This window comes from Esox lucius, chromosome 5, assembly GCF_011004845.1.
Source record: "Esox lucius isolate fEsoLuc1 chromosome 5, fEsoLuc1.pri, whole genome shotgun sequence".
In the NCBI taxonomy this organism is placed as follows: Eukaryota; Metazoa; Chordata; class Actinopteri; order Esociformes; family Esocidae; genus Esox; species Esox lucius.
Window position 1 is genome coordinate 35,866,560 of NC_047573.1, and position 20,559 is coordinate 35,887,118.

Here is a 20,559-nt window from a genome sequence, read left to right on the forward strand (position 1 = left end):
CAGGGTCAAGGGTAACGCCAAGGTTTTTTACAGTTTTTTGGGATACGACCATGCAGCCGTCGAGGTTCACAGTGAGATCTGCTAACAACGCTCTTTGTTTTTTGGGTCCTAAAAGGAGCATTTTTGTTTTATTTGAGTTTAAGAGCAAGAAATTCTGTCATCCACTTCCTAATATCTGAAACACATGCTTCCAAAATAGCTAATTTAGGGGCTTCTCCATGCTTCATTGAAATATATAACTGTGTGTCATCAGCATAACAGTGAAAGTTAATATTGTGATTTTGGATTACATAGCCCAGAGGGAGCATGTATAGTGAGAACAATAATGGGCCCAGAGCAATTTTTAGTGAGTTTGGTACGCATCCGGAGGAAAGGGAGCAATTTATTATGTTCAGCATTGGCTGACCTAGCACAGGAAATAACTCCTTAAGTAATTTTGTTGGAATCGGGTCTAGCTGAGAGTTTGTGGGTTTAGAACTCATTACAAATTTTGTAAATGTATCGAGCGATATGGTATCAAAAAATTCAAGTGTCCCCATTGACACCTGGACAGGGAGGTTCAGGAAATTTTTTGGACAACTGAGATTTTGAGGACCATAACTATTTAAGGAGTCAGTTATTTGTTTTCTAATGGTGATGATCTTTTCATCAAAGTAGTTCATGTATTCATTACAACTAAAGTGAAGACCCACTTCACTTGCTAAGCTTTGCTTTTTTGTTAACTTTGCAACTGTATCAAAGAGAAATTCTGGATTGTTTTTGTTCGCCTCAATCAGGTTGGAGAAATAAGCTGATCGAGCAGACGTGAGTGATTTTCAGTATTGTACTGTACTGTCTATCCAGGCTAGTCTAAATACTTCCAACTTGGTGGAGCGCCACTTTCGCTCCAATTTTCTGGAGGCTTGCTTAAGTGCTCTGAAGGAGTGATGAAGGAGGCATACGACACAGTCATCTCCCAGGTGGAGCAGAGGTTTTCACAAAGTGACCACCTGATCGCTGTCAAGCTGGTTGACATCTCGCTCTTCCCACAATTTGTGGGATGTCCTGTCATTCCCTAAATCTGAGCTTGACTGTGCGGTGAAACTATGGCCTCTAGGAAACGAGGAAAAGTTTAAGTCTGAGCTGACTACTTTGTACCACCACACTGAGCTTCACTCTGGTAAGATGGCCCTGTCTCTGTTAAGATCCATCCATGAGAACAACCAAGAGGAAGCTTTTGCTGAGACTGTCACTCTGCTGAAAATTATCATAACAACAACTATGACGACATCCAAGTCAGAGATGAACTTTTCCACCTTGAAGAGGGTTAAAACCTTCACTCACAATACCATGGGACAGCTGCGACTCAACGCATTGGCCATGTTGTCCATCGAAAGCAAGCTGATTCAGCAGCTACATGATTTAATTCCCAAAGTCATCAAAAAGTTTGCTCTTCAAGTGAGCCCTCAGCCTCGGTGAGTGAAAGCATATTTTATCATCCTGCCTTTGTGGTGCTGGTCCGTGCATTGGTCATATTTTTGTGCTGGATGGATTGATATAGATGGTGACGAGTGTCAGTTTGTCCATGCTTATCTGTTAAGGTTATTGTCATAGAATGGATCTGTATCCCTAAAAAGTTGTCTTTCCGCTTCGTTGTGGCCTTCAGTGGTGTTGAGCTCATTGCTGTTTGCGTGTGGCCCTGTAGGCACATTGGTTCTGAGCTTGGTTGCATTCCTAATTTAGGTTTGTAAATGTTACAGTGGTAATTTTACATGTGTATGAGAGAGGAGAGCAATTACACAAGAAGGTCTCTCACTCTCTCCAGAATGTGTTCTACAACGCCTTGTAGAAGCAAGCCGCTCTGTCGTTAAAAGTGTTTTGTGGAGCCACGCTCTTTGTTGATGTGTTAAATAAACATATCAGTAGCAAGAGGACATTTTGTAGCTTTACTGGTATGCATCCTATATTTTGAAATGGTTTGTGCCCCACCAATCTTTTACATTACATTTATATTACTTTATAAAAAATACATGTTAAAATAGTTATAAGAAATAAATCATTAAGTGGTTGTCTGGATTGTCTGGATATTTTCAAATGTTTTGCTTTACTGCATTGGTTGAATATGTTCATAATTTGCAATAGATGGCTCCAATACTGTACTGAAAAAGGAATGTTTTGTCTTTCATAATTCAGGAAGAACAGTCCACACACTGGTGTGTTTGGATTACTGGTAAATCAGATTAGTCTCAAATGTATTGATGAAGAATGGAGCAGGACTGACTTTGAAGGTGAGAAATAGCCTGACTGCAAACTCTAACATTGAATTAAGAATTATAAAGCATAATACAATTGCTAAAACACCCTACTTTACTTCTCAACTGCAAGCCGATACTGGACACAAAGGGACACAACCTGGACAAAACAGCAAAGAGGGACATCAAAAAGAGACAGGTTTGTTTATAAATGTGTAGAAAGAAAAAAACACGTTTTGAGAACAGTTGTTCTATATTACAGTGATGACTCATTTTTCTTACAAAATCAATAAAATAAGGCCACATGTAAAAATTGGTTCATATCCCTTTTAAAATGTGTTTGAATTTTTCCTAACACCTTTAGCTTCCTTAAATGTGAAGAGTATGAATTGCTGTAATGTTTGGACAGCTCTAGATTTTTACAGTTTGACATTGTACCTCTTTGTCAATATATTGTCTATTGTACTTTCACAGGCTTTGGCTAGTTGTCTGAAAGAACTCTTGGCTGAAGAGATGCTGCAGTTTGCTGGGGTGACTGAGGACATGATGACTGATACGGAGACTGATCCCGGTGAATTTTTGGTTTCCTCTCCGAGCTGGTGCTCTGCTGAGTTTGAGTACCTGATCAAATCAGCTGACGAATGAAGGAGAGCCAACCGCTCTTATGGCGAGAAGAGGCATTGCCAAAACGAAAACCATTCAACTCGTCCACAGCCACCACAGCCCTACCCTGGACACCTGATTGCTCAGAACATTTAAATAGAAGAGAAGATGTGGTTTACCGTGGCAACTGAGGACATGATGTCTGATGTGGAGACTGGATTTATGGTTTCCTGATCAAATTAGCTGACCAGCGAAGGACACTTGAAATGGACTAACTTTGTACACACACACACAAACTCAAGTCTCAATTGCTGCTACCAGACTCCACTTAATATAGATTTCATTTTTAAAATCCGATACCGGATAAGCAGATGAAGATGAGATGAGATTTTTAAAATCTTTATTAGGGTGTAGTTATTTTGTAGTCCATTGCTTAAAATGATTTTTTATTTGTTTTTAGCCTTTCTATTGGTGCATTGCTGTGAGGTTAGGATTACATGAAGGTTTTATTCACTTTGACTATTTATTTTCTATTGTTACTTTGCATTGCGGGAACCTGCAAGTAAGAGTTTTCACTTATCTTGACTGTTTGCATCTTTAGTCACAGTACTGTTTTTAGTCATGTGTTCTAACATTTATTAGATTTGTATTAATATAGGTAACATATTTTCTTGCTACCCTGTTAAATAGTTTCAACAAGAGGATGGCTTGAAGGTATGTTATGGAGTATTGACTGTAAACAAATTATCAAATTTTTCTTTTAATCAGGTATTATTACAAAATATACTTTTTAATGTGTATTTTCACCATAAGGTTATGGATCTTAATTGTATCTACATTTGGAAACAACACAACATTTTGGGGAATTTGCATATTCGAAGTATGAGGCAGGTAACTTTGCATATCCACATATTAAAGTATGTCTTCTAATATTAACGTTTAATTGTCCTCAACAACAGTCAAATCAGACAAACTCATATTTGTGAAGCTTATCCTTTTAATTCATCTGCTTCTCGGGTTTCAATGTGACAAAATAATAGTAGCCTAGTTTGGAGCGCTTTCTTTCCGGCATACTGGAGAAAATAAAGTCAATGTGGGCGCCTATTTTCGGAGAGAAGCAGTGGGGGATGTAGGAAACCCAACCAAAGTGCTTTATGTGGCTTGATTCATAACACACATCTATAATCAATTCATAAATGTATGATTGATGTCAATGCGGCTTTTGGTTTGGCAAGAATCGATTGCCCAAAGCGTGTTGGCATGGTGAAAAGTTGGGCAAAGCGGAATAATGCGCATCATCTTTCTGTTCTCTCTTAAATCCTTATTTCTGTGAGTGAACTTGCAATAAAATAATTAGTACCGTCACCTTTAAATGGTAAATACATGAGCACAAGTAAGAATAAATATTATATACTTTCAAAATAGCTTTTTTATCACCTGTATGTTTACTAAGTAGTTTTGGAGTAGTTTCGTTCTTCATTCATGTAAGTACACATAACACCTACATAACTACCCATTCTTACCACATACATTATTGTTACTATGTAGTTACGTGAGAACTGCCCTGTAAGTAACGGCCTGTAATTTGAAGGGTTACTGAATTAATATCTGTAACATATTTGCTTGTTACCCTGTTAAATTGTTTGTGTACTTTAGAGAATGTTCTGTTGTTTTATCACTGTGAGAGAATATGCAAGCAACCCCCCCCCCCACCCTACCCCCAGTAGGGCCAAAACAGCAATTTCACTTCATAACAATATATTTTGAGACATTAATGGACACAAATTCTCTTTTCTTTCACAAACAAGGACATTTCTATGTTACCCCAAACTTTAATGGTAGTGTATATTTATGAGTTTTAAGAGTTTCACATAGATACATTTTTTAAATAAAAAATCTAATATCTTTGCTTAAATTGGGTGCACATATGGCTCCTTTGAGAGGGACAATTGCAATGCTCATTATTTTACGTGACTATGGATGTCTACAATGTAAAGTATGCTTCCTGTGTAGAGTGGCCTAATTTCTGGTTTAAAATCAATTCTGAATCAATCCCTGCCTTATTGTAAACATATTTATATAACATACATTTAAGTGGCATCATCTAAATTTAGATGCACTGTAATTTACACTGAGAAGATCAACACTCAATATTGGAATATAAAGATAACAGGCATGTTTAAATTACATATTTTTACATGAAAAAGAAATACAACAAGGTAGTGTCTCAAATGTAGCTTTATTCAAAGTGATATGCTGCTTTTATACATATTGCATGTATGACCAAGAAATGGTCACAAAGGTATAGATTGTCAGGATAAGAAAATCGCTACAGAGGAAGAGTATTTTCAGGCAGTATTTGTAGTGACAGAGGCAGGGGAAATGTGCAACAAGTCAGTATTATCTAAAGAAGAAATAAGCATAATCTAAACAGATATAGCTCATGTCTGACTTGCATGAGTTACGGGTTTCTTTCCAATAAAATCACTGGTGCACCTCATACATGGAAAACTTTCAAAACCAAAGAATAGATAAATAGAAATCAGTCCTAGTAAACATTTTGCTGTGATAACATGCCCAGGCTTCTTCATTGAGATTTACGTGTAGGAACTAACAGACTTGTGGGCACCATATATCCACTCTACCATTGTCTAGCCTCACACACACATGCACACACACACACAGGCAGTACCTTTGCCTGTAAGAGAGGAAAGACCCTGTAGATGCATCATGGTCCTCAATACTAAAATAACAGTCTTCTTAGATGGAGAACAGGGAAGAATGATATAAGGAAGAATAATTATTTTCATTAAACAAGCACGCTAATCCCATTGTTTTGCTCTGATTATTCTTCTCTTTTTCAACTGTTAGAAGTTCAAATATGATCTCATATTATCAAAAGAGCCAAACAAATATTGCTGACAAAAGGTGGTTTTATCCTTTGTCAAGGGAAAAAAATCACTATCAGAGGCAAACAGAAAAAATAACAAACTACTCATATCAGAACTCTACATTTGTATTACATCATTGGAGTCACTGTGATATATAAATTAAAACATGCGAGGACAGACAAGCGGTTAGAAGAGCTTGGCTTTCTTCTTCATGTCATTACGCTTCCAGAGAGGAAGTCTGTCAAACTCCTGGATCTCCATCCCAAAGATGTCAAAGAACAACTCCGGGGCCAGGTGGCGCTTTAAAGAGAGAGAATGAGGAAGAGGTTGACTAAATGGGTTCAGAGGATGAAAGTCATACCCTCCGTTTCCTGTCTATTCTCTCGCTTACTCTTTCACACATAAACAAAACACACACAGGCAGTGCTTACATATACCACACTGAAAATGAGCATGGATGCGAATTCCATATTCACAGGCACTAGGTCTAGATCTGACTATTGGGTACATATAAGCTATTTAGTAATACTGTACCTCTGGACTAGGTGCTTTATATCCATTTGGAATTGGAATGTGACATGGTAGGTAAATGATAATTGCTGGTTATGCTGATGGGTAACAAGTACATCAGTACAACAAGGTACATTATCCTTGGGACCTATTTCATGTACAATTTTCTAACAGAACGTAGACATTTATTTTCTACACTTTTCAAAAGTTATGTCCAAATGAAATCATTTCACTTTGATATCATTAGAATTTAATATGTTTGATTCCTATAACTGTGAATCATTGGGGGTGGGGGGGGGGGGGGGGGATCTGTTTTGTCACAGTGTATCTGTTCCTCATTTTATAAATGAGACTTGTAAAAAGTATTACCTCAAGTCTTGTCCTGTCAACATCCCTAGGAAACTTAGCACGCCCTCTGTTGGTGATAGTGAGCAATTCGTATGGGAACACCTTTACAAGGGAAGGATTGTTTTGTTACATTAAATGCTATGCAAGGCAAATGCAAAACATGCTTATTTATAGCATGCTATGGTAAAAACACCAACCCAAATACAGTTGTGGGCATTGTTTTGTAATTTTAAGGGTTATTATTTTTTGTAATATTGTATTAATTTTGTGCAGAGGTCATGCTGTGGAACCAGTTTGTGATATTACTATCTGCAATGATGTATCTTGCTGCAGCAAAGAATTCTGAAGAATTTACTTGTTAATGCCCAGAACTGTACAAACACAAAAACAATCGCCATGAGTGCAGGTTGCGAGGAAGACAGATGGGTCAGGAGATAATGAGATGGTGAATAACTGGAGCCTGCAAGAGTTGGCTGTTGAGTATGGCTGCAGTGTGCGTGTCACGCAAATGGCAAATATTATTTTTTTAAACACATTGGACAGTCAAGGCAGAACTTGTGAGTAAGTGTATACATTCTGAAAAAAAACTATTTATGGTGTGGATTTATGGTGTAAAGGAGAATGATGTAATTTCACATATTCTCTTCCACTTCTGCTCTCACATGGTGTGGAGTTTGGACCCAATGATTAGGATGGTGTTTTGATATTGCTAACACTTTATTTAGAAAGACAAATATACTGTAGTTGATCGACAGATGGTCATACTATTAACACCTGCTTCCTGAAGTTACAGTTAGAGTACGGGTTCAGTATTAACAATAATGAATAGATTGGATTCATACAGTTCTTTTCTAGACAGCCAACACTAAGGATGGTAGCATTTTAACAAAGTCAGCAGTTCTGGTAAGACAATATTCATTAAAATATGTTTAGTACATTAACCATGTGAACTAGAAAGTGTTACGTGGGACAGGCAATTTGGAAATGGCATATGTTTCACACTAGAGCATTGAGAAGGGGCTGGAATTGTTGCATAACTTTATAAATTACATTTGACAACAAATCTTGTTTTTATTTGTGCACTCAGGTCCATTAATTTAGTATTGTTTTGGGGGAAGATCTGAAAATATAAATTTAAGTATACAAAAATATGCAAAAATAAACTCATAAAGGTGAGAAATACAGAATGGATTTGTAGAAAAATGTATGGAAATCAACCAAGTAAAATTGAGAGCAAGTTGGGTACACATATGGCTCCTTTGAGAGGGACAATTGCAATTCCTCAGAGCAAGTTGGCAGGACTGGTTTGAGATTTGCATCCCAACTGTTATATTAAGTGTCATTATTTTGTGACCCCAGAGTCAGGTCACCCATTCCAAAGATGGCATCTTAAGCAACGCCACCTTCACTCTGATATGATCTTTAGACCATAGAGAAGAGGGATCCTACTGTCCCTCCAACCCCACTTCCATCAGAAACTGGTGTCATTTTCAGCAATGGACAGAACTGACCCTCCTTAGCTTTGGAAGCAACCAGGAGTGGGGTGCAGGGTGAAATGTTGCTTAGTTACCATAAAGGTCAAGGTAAGAATATAGGATAAGAATGAAGGTAACTCATAATATGTATACAATTTGTAGACCATATACATATTGACTATCCAAACAAAGTGTTAACATAACATTTTAACTAGAGCTCAAAATGCAAGATGTGCAATGCCAACTGTCATTGCTATTTCTGAGTATATTATCATCAACCAACTCTATATGGTGTGTGCTTGTGCATGTGTGTAAACTCTACTTTTGTTGTTTAACCTTGATGAAAAAGAAACACTTTAGGACATTTCTAGACTGTAGGAAATGGTTGATAAGAACACCAAGGAAGTAACGAGGACATGATCTGATTCAGAAGGAAACAGTTAAAAAAGGACCAAAAAATACAAAAGTACTTGCTTTTGGTTCCAACATATTAGGCATAGACACTCCTCTGTCCATTCGTGCTAATGGACGTTGGCCATCTTGCATGGGCTACAAACAGAATACACATATGATGGCAAATCCAATTATTTTTGTTAGGATTATCCCAGGGAAAGCTAATAACCTAAATGTAGTGGTTTAGTGTGGTACGCTGGTCTAGGTCAATGTATCTGGTGCACCTGTACTGCTAAAGCCTGGTTTTGAATCTTTACCCACTATTTTTAGCAAATTAATCATAAAATGACTAACTGAAAATATAGCTTAATTAGTTGATAAAACAAAATGTAGGTGGCTAAGCAATCAACCCATGTAAAACATATTTTTTTGTATTTGTTGACGACAGGTGGACACCAAAATAAATATATGCTGCATATTCATACAAACATGCTTTGTGTCTCTGAAACATTAACTTACACTGAACATCTGTATACTGGGTTTTATTGTACTACCATTAAATAGTTCTTCTAAATCTTTCTGATTTAGAAGAACAATTTAATGGTTTTCTAGGTTGATTTTTGATGTTTTAAAGCATCTTATCCAAATGTAATTTGGTCTCTCAATCTCCACCATATGGGCAACTTGGTTTGTGAATGGCTGCTTACAAAAAAGAGGATTGAGGTGGAAATACTCCCTAATAATACTCCCTAATAATAATATTGCAACTCAACCAAAGCAGGACGCAAACACACAGCAATCAGAGGTACGTGTAATTCCATTCCAACATTCATGCAACCACAGAGACATGCATGACTCCTCATTCTAATGCACATGGTATCTACCATAATAAACTTGCACTATCTTGCAAATTTTTCTACAGGAATATGACATGTACTGAATTTCCTACATACCTTAAAATCTGAAAAGGAAAGAGATTGAGGAAGTATAAATAAATATATTCATGCTGAAACATTTTCATGGTATAGTGTAAACTTAACATTAGAGGTGATATGAAAGGAAATGTTGTGATACTTAAATAATATGCACAAATATGATATCAAGGTGTGGGAGTGCTTACCTCTCACTCGTCCACACACGTCCCCATAGCTGTTGTACTGGGTGAACTCCGACGAAAGGGGCTGTGGATGAATCAGTAAAAAATACCCCCATCAAAGTAATTTTTGAAAGCTTACTTGTTGACTACATTTCTAGAAGAGAATAGGGGTAGGAAACTTTGTTCCTCAAGTGCAACACACCCGATCATATGAGCTATATGATCAAAAATGTAAAACACCAGGTCTTCCAGGTCAGGTCTTTACAATTACAAATGGGAAACCAATTAACTGTTTTAAAAACTATTTTAATACATGGCAGTGTGATTATAGCCTACTACCTATGCAAAAAATCTTTAAGATGTTAAAAACTGGCCAGGACCCGGGTTGCCAACCCCTGTAAAGAACAATAGCAGCTTTGCCGTAGTACTAATAATTGTGTGTAGACTACCTACACCCAAAAAATTGTGTATAAAACCATTTGCCAAATAATGTATTTAATTGTCTTTAGGTAATAAACATTTATTGCAAATGTCTTACACTTAAAGAATCAAACTAAATGAAAAACTATACTTTTGGGGCACATTTGAAATGTTTTGCATTGTAAAATACATCCATAAATACGTTTTTAGATGTCTTTTCCCCCCGCAGTATCCATAGAGATGGTTACATTATAATGCATAATCCTGCCAACACCGGTATACTGTACAAATTGTCTATAATGGTTTGTGTTTTTTGCCAATTGTAATTAAATGTTTTCATACATACAATAATATTGCATATAAAATGAAAATCAATAAAATATGAAATAAAATATGAAATATTCTTTATACCCTATGTAGGCCATTCCGTCCATAGCCAGGCAGAGAAGATGTTTTGCATGTTGGGGAATTGGGATCTGAAGAACAGAGAACAAATTTACAAACTGAACGGATTGCTGTCCATGAAAGTAAAAACTGGCTGCACAGTTGTAGTTCGTTCAGAATTTTTTTGAGGGTGTAACATAATACATGAAATCGATTAATCTGTTCACAATTCTGCATTGTTTTAATAATAAAGTTTTAGATTGTGAGACTTTATTTAGAATCTATTGGCTGAAATTATACCAAACCAAGTTTTCAGAAAATGTACAGAAAAGGCCTTACCAGTTGTGCAGTTGGAGAACTGAGAGTCTGAGTGCTGTGCAGGGACATTACGAGAAGAATATCGCTCTCTGTTCATGTCTTTCTCCCGCTCCTCCTTCAGGATCAGCTTTCCTAAACCAGACTGGATCTAGGGAGAGGGTAGAAGAGAAGAGAGCACTAGTGAACGGAAAGATCCAATTCGCAGTATTTACAAAATATTTTTTGTCCCACATTGTTTTGTTCTCTGGGGCCCGGCCGGGCCCAGCCCGAACGAGCGACATGTGGCCGCCCTCCTGTGGGCTCACCACCCACAGGAGGGACCATAAGGGGCCGGTGCAGAGAGGATCGGGCGGCAGTCGAAGGTGGGGGCCTAGACAACCCGATCCCTGGACACAGAAACTAGCTCTAGGGACGTGGAACGTCACCTCGCTGGCGGGGAAGGAGCCTGAGATCGTGCGTGAGGTTGAGAGGTTCCGACTAGAGGTAGTCGGGATCACCTCTACGCATGGCTTGGGCTCCGGAACCACACTCCTTGAGAGAGGATGGACTCTTCACCACTCTGGAGTTGCCCATGGTGAGAGGCGGCGGGCTGGTGTGGGTTTGCTTATAGCTCCCCAGCTCTGCCGCCATGTGTTGGAGTTTACCCCGGTGAACGAGAGGGTCGTTTCCCTGCGCCTACGGGTCGGGGATAGGTCTCTCACTGTTGTTTGTGCCTACGGGCCGAACGGCAGTGCAGAGTACCCGACCTTCTTGGAGTCTCTGGGAGGGGTGCTGGAAAGTGCTCCGACTGGGGACTCTATCGTTCTACTGGGGGACTTCAACGCCCACGTGGGCAACGACAGTGACACCTGGAGGGGCGTGATTGGGAGGAACGGCCCCCCTGATCTGAACCCGAGCGGTGTTCAGTTATTGGACTTCTGTGCTAGTCACAGTTTGTCCATAACAAACACCATGTTCAAGCATAAGGGTGTCCATCAATGCACGTGGCACCAGGACACCCTAGGCCGCAGGTCGATGATTGACTTTGTTGTCGTTTCATCTGACCTGCGGCCGTATGTCTTGGACACTCGGGTGAAGAGAGGGGCGGAGCTGTCAACTGATCACCACCTGGTTGTGAGTTGGATCCGATGGCGGGGGAGGAAGCTGGACAGACTCGGCAGGCCCAAGCGTACTGTAAGGGTCTGCTGGGAACGTCTGGCAGAGTCTCCTGTCAGAGAGATCTTTAACTCCCACCTCCGGCAGAGCTTCGACTGGATCCCGAGGTTTGGGGACCACAGGTTTGGGGACCACACGATTTCGTCTCTGCTCTTTGCGGATGATGATGTCGTGTTGGCCCCTTCAAGCCAGGACCTTCAGCATGCACTTGGACGGTTTGCAGCCGAGTGTGAAGCGGTGGGGATGAAAATCAGTACCTCCAAATCCGAGGCCATGGTCCTCAGTCGGAAAAGGGTGGCTTGCCCACTTCAGGTTGGTGGAGAGTGCCTGCCTCAAGTGGAGGAGTTTAAGTATCTAGGGGTCCTGTTCACGAGTGAGGGAACGAAGGAACGGGAGATTGACAGACGGATCGGTGCAGCTTCTGGAGTAATGCGGTTGATGTATCGATCTGTCGTGGTGAAGAAAGAGCTGAGCCGCAAGGCGAAGCTCTCGATTTACCGGTCAATCTATGTTCCTACTCTCACCTATGGTCATGAGCTTTGGGTCATGACCGAAAGGACAAGATCCCGGATACAGGCGGCCGAAATGAGCTTTCTCCGCAGGGTGGCTGGGCGATCCCTTAGAGATAGGGTGAGAAGCTCGGTCACCCGGGAGGAGCTCAGAGTAGAGCCGCTGCTCCTCCACATCGAGAGGGGTCAGCTGAGGTGGCTTGGGCATCTGTTTCGGATGCCTCCAGAACGCCTTCCTGGGAAGGTGTTCCAGGCCCGTCCCACCGGGAGGAGACCCCGGGGAAGACCTAGGACACGCTGGAGGGACTATGTCTCCCGGCTGGCCTGGGAATGCCTCAGTGTCCCCCCAGAAGAGCTGGAGGAAGTGTCTGGGGAGAGGGAAGTCTGGGCATCCCTGCTTAGACTGCTGCCCCCGCGACCCGGCCCCGGATAAGCGGAAGAAGATGGTATGGTATGGTATGTTTTGTTCTCCAAAACAATAAACATTGAATACAGTTTCACTGTAAGTCGCTCTGGATAACAGCGTCTTCTAAATGACAAATATCTAAGTATCTTGTCATTGTTACTTACTTTACCAAGGTGTTCCTCCTGGATCTGTCTACGTTTTTGATACTCTTCTTCTTCCTCGTCCCGCAAACAACTCCTCCCATCTGATCCTGTCAGTCAATAACCAAGGAAATACTGAGACACAGTAGTGGTGAACAAGATTTTGGTGAAGGACTTTTTCTCATCTTCAACTAATTTGACTAAAATATGCTAAAATACTGCTGTAATTTCAGTGCACACACACATGATCTGTGATTGATTTGCAATGCATATGAAGCTGTCTAACAACCTCTTAAAAATAATTATAAAGGCTTAACAATAGCCTTACTGCCTAAAGAAATCATGTTGTAAATTTTCTTTTTGATTTCTGGAGTCAACTCCAACTCTCTGGTCACAGTCATTTTGGGGTCACAGTTATTCATCTGTCTGATCTCTGCCTAGTTCATGCCTTACATGCATTAATTACATTTTAACTAATGCATTAATTACATTTTAACACTACCCATTCTTATATTTAAAACACTATGTCCAAGTTAAACTTGATGTTACAGGTTGAAGCTCTCTCACCTTCGCTAGATAGTAATTTCTATTTAATTTTGGTACTATTTTAAATTTTGGTAACAAAAAAGAGACAATACAAAATGTTCTTTGTAACAAACCATAACTAAAAAGTTAAACCTCGGAAGTCACCAGGGCCAGAAGGCATTCCAGGCCGTGTCCTCAGGGGGGGCGCTGACCAACTAGCAGAGCTTTTCACCTCCATATACAACCTCTCCCTGTCTCTGTCTGTAGTCCCCTCTTGCTTCAAACAAACCACCATCATCCCTGTACCAAAGAAACCTTCCATCACCTGCCTGAATGACTACCGCCCTGTAGCACTGACCTCCATCATCATGAAGTGCTTTGAGCGGCTTGTCACCCTTCCTGACACCTTGGACCACTTTCAATATGCATACCCACCCAATAGATCTACGGAAGATGCCATTGCACTGATGACACACACGACCCTCTCCTACCTGGAAAAAGGCAACACATACATCAGGAAGCTGTTTGTGGACTTCAACACTATTGTGCCCATCAAGCTTGTTTCTAAGCTCAGGACCCTGGGACTTAACACCTCCCTCTGCAGTTGTATCCTAGACTTCCTGATAGACAGACCCCAGGTAGTGAGAATGGGCAACCTCACCTCCTCTGCATTGACCCTGAGCACTGGAGCCCCACCAGGATGCGTACTGTCCCCTCCTGTACTGCCCATTCACACATGACAGCATAGCCACACACAGCTCAAACACCATACTTAAATTTGCAGAGGACACAACCATCCTGGGTCTCATCTCCAACAATGATGAGACTGCTTACAGAGAAGAGGTAAAGAACCTGGCTACATTGTGCCAGGGAAACAACCTCACTCTCAATGTCTGCAAGACTTAAGAGATGATCGTGGACTTCAGGAAGCAGCAGAGGGGTGGTCATGCCCCCATACACATCGATAGAGCTGAAGTGGAGAGAGTGTCCAAATTCAAGTTTCTCTGTGTGTTCTTCAAAGATGACCTCACTTGGTCCAGACAAGCAAACTCAGCAGTGAAAACTGCCTCAAGAAATTTGGCATGTCTGTAAAAACTCTCACCATCTTCTACAGGTGCACCATTGAGAGTGTTCTCTCAGGCTGCATTACTGCCTGGTACGATAGCTGCTCCGCTGTCCCTCCAGAGGGTGGTGAAGTCTGAGGAGCACATCATGTCATTGGCTGCCATTTCCCTTCCATGCAAGTCATCTACCATACAAAATGCCTGAGGAAAGCACAAAATAACATCAAAGATCACAGCCACCCAGACTATGGTCTGTTCACACTGCTGCCGTCTGGTAGACGCTACCGGAGCATCACGGCACGCACTTCCAGACTCAAAAACAGCCATAAGGCTGCTCAACCAGCAACACTAATCCATGATCAAACTGATCACACATGAACTTTCCAGATACTTTGATTTCCTGTCAAGCATTTTTAAAGGGCTTTAGAATATTCCTTTGCATGTATCATTCATAAGCATATTACACTCAAATGCAACTATAATACTCAATACTTCTACCATACTGTTCATATTCCCCATCCTACACTTTCAAAAATGTATGCCAGTTTACATTTTTATGTATATTACTGCCATACTTGTATATCTATAATATTCAATACTTGAAGTTTCTTTGAGATTGAGTGAGGTTGTGTAAGGAAAACCGGCTCCGTAACCTCATGAACAAGACTATCTAATGCTGCAATAAATAACCGAATTACTCTCTCCCTTGACAACCGGGTATGCGATCATTATTTCAAACACTATACAAAACGGCTGATTCCTAACACTTCGTAAGTGGAGCCGCCCAAGAAGAGCGAATGTCTGTGAGTGAGTGAATTACCGACCGATCCTTGTTAAATAGTGTAGTGGTTATAGAAGCGGTACTGCAAACGATCTTGTCAGAGTCAAAACCAATTATGCATTAGGATTTGTTCTGGATAAACAAAAACTTTGCTGGCTACAACCTTCAGTAGTTACTTTATTGTTAGCCTAAAATAAAACTGTTTACAGTTATACAATATTGCAACTATTTCAAGTGGATTTTCGAAGTACGCATCGGTGCATGCTTTTTGGGGTAATATAGGCTTTATTAAAACCCCTTGGGCAGTAAAAGAGTAAGGGTATCCACGATTCTCTCGTCTTTTCACTTGACAAAAAAGTCAGTTATCGTCACCTAAACAAATGTTTTTGTTCCATGAAATTAAATATCTTTGGCAGTGTAATTTCGCTAGCAATTGCTCAATTCTTATGACTATTCCAAGTAGTAAGTTAGTAGATACTAGTAAGTAATTAATGGCTAATATGAAGTTAATGTGGCCAGTGGCAAAAGCCATACAGTTCATAGATGCTATTTGTGGTGGAGGTAAACTTGCTTAATGGTGTCTAGCGAAATATTCAAACTTGGCATGTTGTTAATGCATGTCAAAATGATCTAACTGCTGCTAGTGCACAGTGTATGTATATTTTTGCTTATATATTCTTCTTCATAACTACGTAGTTGTCAGGTGCCATGTCACAAGAATTTCATTGTGCAGGATGACACTGTTGTGTTGTTTTGTGCACTTGACAAATAAACCTTGAAACTGAAACCTGAACTACCATAATATCCTTAGCGAGGAAAACTGATGAAATTCCTGATTGGTTGCTTTCTAGGCAACTGAGAAATAAATGGTCCGGAGCAATAAAATAGGCAAAATCTAGATATTTTATTAATGCTATGACGGAGTCTGCCGGTGATCCATCTAAACTGTTAACTCACTTAAAACGTGGTAACTCCTATATCGGATGCTGGGATCGTCAGGTGACCGAACTGAAAAATGTGATGCCTTTAATAAGCACTTTATTTCTGCCGATTTTTTATTTGAAGACAAAAACCAGAAGAAAAAAATACCTAGGGATTTGGCTGGATGGTAAACTGTCTTTTAAAATACATGTTAATGAACTCTGTAAAAGGCTAAAGATCAAGCTATGCTTCCTCTACAGAAACAGAGCATGTTTGTCCTACACAAATAGAAAATAAATTGTGCATGCTACTTATGTTGGTTATAGACTATGGGGATATTATGTACATGCTACGGCATCCACACTTAAACCAATGGATGCTACTTACCATTGCACACTTAGGTTTATTACGGGTGCTAGCTACAGGACTCACCACCATAGTTTGTATCAAAGTGTGGGCTGGACTTTGCTGTCCTTGAGACAAGAACAACATGCTCTTGTGCTTGTCTATAAAGCATAACTAAATAAACAACCTTCTTATTTATTAGCACTTATCAACATTAGAAATATAATGCAAAAATCCTGATCTCAAGCCTGGATTACACTTGAGGCCCATGCAATCTCCACAGAATAGGGTATGACTGCCTTTTCCTGTTACGCTCCTTGCTTATGGAATAGTCAGCAGACCAGACTTAAATCGGGGACTCTTGTCCCCACTTGCCCATTTTTTCTGTCTTACCTTATCTTTGTATTTTCCTTGCACTGACAAAAGTATACCATTTAAAAGAAGCTACATGTTTTGATGTGTTGAAGGGCCTTGTACGTAGTCCATAGGTCCCTGAATTAGGTCTGATGTGTGTAAATCCTCAGGCTTGCATTGTACATTACTTGTATGTAAAGCTTGAGAGTAAAACTTGATTTGTACTTTCAGCGGTGTTATATGAATTTGATACATACATGAATGCTTGACTTTCAGTATGTAGTACAAACGAAAGATACGTTAGATATTTCTTTACTTCTACCATTCAATACAATAAAACACATTTACCATCACCATATACCATCACCAGTCTTCATTTTCGCTGCATTAAATTACAGGTCACACTATGATAGCTAACGGTTAGCTGACGTTTGCTAGCAAGCCACAGAATCATCAATCACTGTTTTGCAGCTGTTTGAATGAGTCAATGATAGAAGCTTGCAATGTATGTACTGTTGCTTAGCTGTCAAGGTGACAGTGTTTGTGTGTACTGTCTGAAAGGCACTCAATGCACGTAGCTATTATGAGGTTAATCCAGTAATCCAGTCGGTTTTATGTTGATAGGGTTCACACTGAAAATAGCTGAATTTGTAGAGCTACAGTAGTGAGCAACCGATGGCATAAACTAAAACAGTATTACAGCAATACTTTTGGTGTCCCCCTCAGAAAATGTCATGTAATTGTCCCCTCCAAAGTTGAAATCAGATTTTCGCCCCTGCACCTGAGGGATAGCGCAGACCTCGCCAGGTCAAATTCCTTCTAAAAACCTGAGGTCACTGAGGAAATAACACTGTTGTTTAAAGCAATGTACTTTGTCTTGTGTTTGAGTGTTGATTTGTCTGATTTTACCTAAACTTAATTTTATTTTTGTGTTTTATCAAATACTTTTTTGTGTTGCCTGTCTGTGATCATTTTAACTGATTGTGATTTTAATTGTCTGTGCACTAATAAAGTGAAAATTTTTCAGATATTAATTATTTAATTTAACAAGCCCACAAGATAGTTTTTACATATGTGTCTGTTTCAGTGCTTAACATTTAGAAACACTGGTGGTCTATCTGTCTGGGTTGCTGACTCCGGTGCACATTTGCTGCTACTGTGTGTGTTTGAACTCTTCTAACAGAAAACCCGCCTCTTTCTTTCACCACTTTCCTGTCCAATAAAGCTTCAAATAAATAAAGATATATATTTAAAAGAATAACAACTGGTGCTTTTCAGGTCAAGAAGAAGCTAGCAACATAGCTAGCGGTGGTTGTAGTAAAAATATTTTTTACCTTTATTGTCATGACAATGACATGAACATATATTGGTGTTGTTGGGTGCCATGTCACAAGAATTTCATTGTGCAGGATGATGCAGAGTTATTTGGCAAAGTGCATTTGCCAAATAAAACTTGAAACTTGACATCATGCAAGCATCATTCTCAAATGTCAACCTGAACATAGTATTTAACACACAACTAAAGTGAATAATTTTGCTGGTCAATGAGGAGATTCAAAGTATTTTCTCCATGGCATATTTCCCCAACATGTTGAAACTACTTTTCCATGTTTGGGTAGAGTTCCATTAACCTCTTTAACACATTTCGTATTACAAGTTCCTTAAAGCCAGAAATCAGCTTTTTAAAGCATCCCAGCTGTGGTTACATTAGGATAAGGTGAACCTGCCGGGCCACCTTAGCTCCTAACAAAATGTAACTTTTGTATGGCCTTTATATTACATTTAATCTAGTGTGGTAAATGTGGTAAATTTTTATCTCATCACAATTCATCCAATTCACAATTATGGCCTTATGGTCTCATTTCAACCACTCCACAGACGTTTCACAAGGGTCGAGATGCGTTTTTGGATGCACATCTTGACAAGCTATTTGGCTTGCTCAACCAGGAATTATTTACTGGCACATACATGCTGGACAAGAGCATTTTCTCTGGCCAGCAACAAAGACAGAGTTTGCAAGGGGTTGAATCCTATAATATCCACCAGTCCACCCATAGCCAATTTGTGCCACTCTAAGCAATGATCTGCAGGCACTGTCGGTGTGCAACAAGAAAGAGTCAAACTTTTGGCTTCAATGATGCAGCTACCACATGGCTGCTACTTTAGGGCACAGCGGAATATTTCAAACCTAGCCTAGGAGTTGTAATTAAAAGTTGCCTTTTCTACAGTCTACTTAAATCTGAGGATTTTTGTTTTGTTATAAAATTGCTATATACTTTTATTATTGCACAATAACATTCAATAAAGACAGAAAGAGTGTATAGAAAAAACAAAACAACTTGTGAAACCAAAATATTTTTTCCAAAGCTAAATAAATGTGTTATGCACACTTATACAAAAATTGTACTGCAAAAATTTAACAAAAATGTTATCAAATGTCTTCACACTTTTCCCATAACTTAATAAAATGTTTTGGTATCTCTTAAATAACACCTAAATGTATGAGTTTTGCTTAGTTCCCAATTTAACACATGCAGATGTGATTTTGATTGGATTTGATTGATTTCAGGAATTTTATGGGGTCTCAAACTATGTTTGTTGGGTCAACTAGCATTCAGTTTTTTGTACGCCTGTATGCCTGATTGTATGCCTATTTGCCCAATCTTTGTGCAGCCAAATACTTCCCATCTAAGACAAATGTAACACCTATTACCACATTGATGAGCCACATTGTCAAGCCACAGTGACTTCTTGCAAAGTTACTACAACTGGCTATTGGGATCACTTACATTAATAGCTGAAAGACGAGTAGGAATTTTTCAAATACTATGTTGTTGTTTTGGCTTGCAACAGAAGCAGCAAGGTGACCTGGGGCAGTCAGTAGGAGAATCCTACCTAAGGCAGCGAGAGATGGTGGGCACGGCCAGTAGACAGTCTCAATCTTTGGCTTTTCGTCCAGTCCAGGAGCGTGGGCCGCAGGAAACTTGGCCGATTTGATGATGGCATCAGCAGACTTGCTTTGGGCTGCCATGGCAGCTGAATCTGGATTGGTATTTGGGGAACTCGTCTATAAGTGATTGGCCAGCAACAGGAGTAGGCAGATACAGTGGTGGACAATCCAGGATAAGCTTCTGACAATTTCGGCAGTTGTTTTTGTTACTTACTTTTTCAATTATCAATGATTGCATGTGTTGATAACAGAACATTGGTAACTCTTGGGTTACCAATCATGTCTTGAATAAATGATTCACCTATTTCCCAACCCACTTCTCAGAAGCTTTCTTTTCATGGCAAGCACTGTATTAAGCAAACTTTAATGCTGAAATGTGTTAGTGGAGGCATGATTATAAAATAGCTGCATATTAGGAACACACTTGGTGTCGGTCAAGTGCACCTTGACCGACACCAAGCCCCATCAACCTTGGACGGTGCAAAGCCAAATTGCACCGCCACATATGAGGCCCACGGGCAATGTTGGCATATCAAAAATAGGATTCAAACTCATGACTGCAATGACGCAGGAGTACAGCAAGGAAGTGACTTCACCGCTGCACCATTCGGGAGCCACCCATAGCACTTTTTGTTCATATTGAAAATAGTGTGGCCTCAAAAGGCACAAGTAGGCACAGGTCATACCAGGTCATACAAAGTACTGTGATTAGAAATAGAGGGGGTTCATAGAAAGCAGAA

The 20,559-nt window shown here is 39.8% G+C and overlaps 1 protein-coding gene across 23 annotated transcripts in view; it reads right to left on the reverse strand.

The window, feature by feature from the left end:
* Positions 1 to 5,054: 5,054 nt before the first annotated feature.
* ablim1b (actin binding LIM protein 1b) overlaps positions 5,055 to 20,559 on the reverse strand; it is a 262,796-nt gene continuing 247,291 nt past the window's right edge. For 11 of the 23 annotated variants that reach the window (XM_034292380.1, XM_034292373.1, XM_034292368.1 and 8 more), the window contains 9 exons: positions 19,765 to 19,911; positions 12,904 to 12,989; positions 10,691 to 10,817; positions 10,379 to 10,443; positions 9,572 to 9,632; positions 9,405 to 9,412; positions 8,533 to 8,607; positions 6,605 to 6,685; positions 5,055 to 6,025 (listed from right to left, as the gene is read on the reverse strand). In XM_034292380.1, the coding sequence (XP_034148271.1) occupies positions 5,912 to 6,025; positions 6,605 to 6,685; positions 8,533 to 8,607; positions 9,405 to 9,412; positions 9,572 to 9,632; positions 10,379 to 10,443; positions 10,691 to 10,817; positions 12,904 to 12,989; positions 19,765 to 19,911 (764 nt within the window). In that variant the 3' untranslated portion in view covers positions 5,055 to 5,911. The remainder of the gene's footprint in view (positions 6,026 to 6,604; positions 6,686 to 8,532; positions 8,608 to 9,404; positions 9,413 to 9,571; positions 9,633 to 10,378; positions 10,444 to 10,690; positions 10,818 to 12,903; positions 12,990 to 19,764; positions 19,912 to 20,559) is intronic. The other 12 variants (XM_034292371.1, XM_034292384.1, XM_034292364.1 and 9 more) reach the window with 3 other exon arrangements.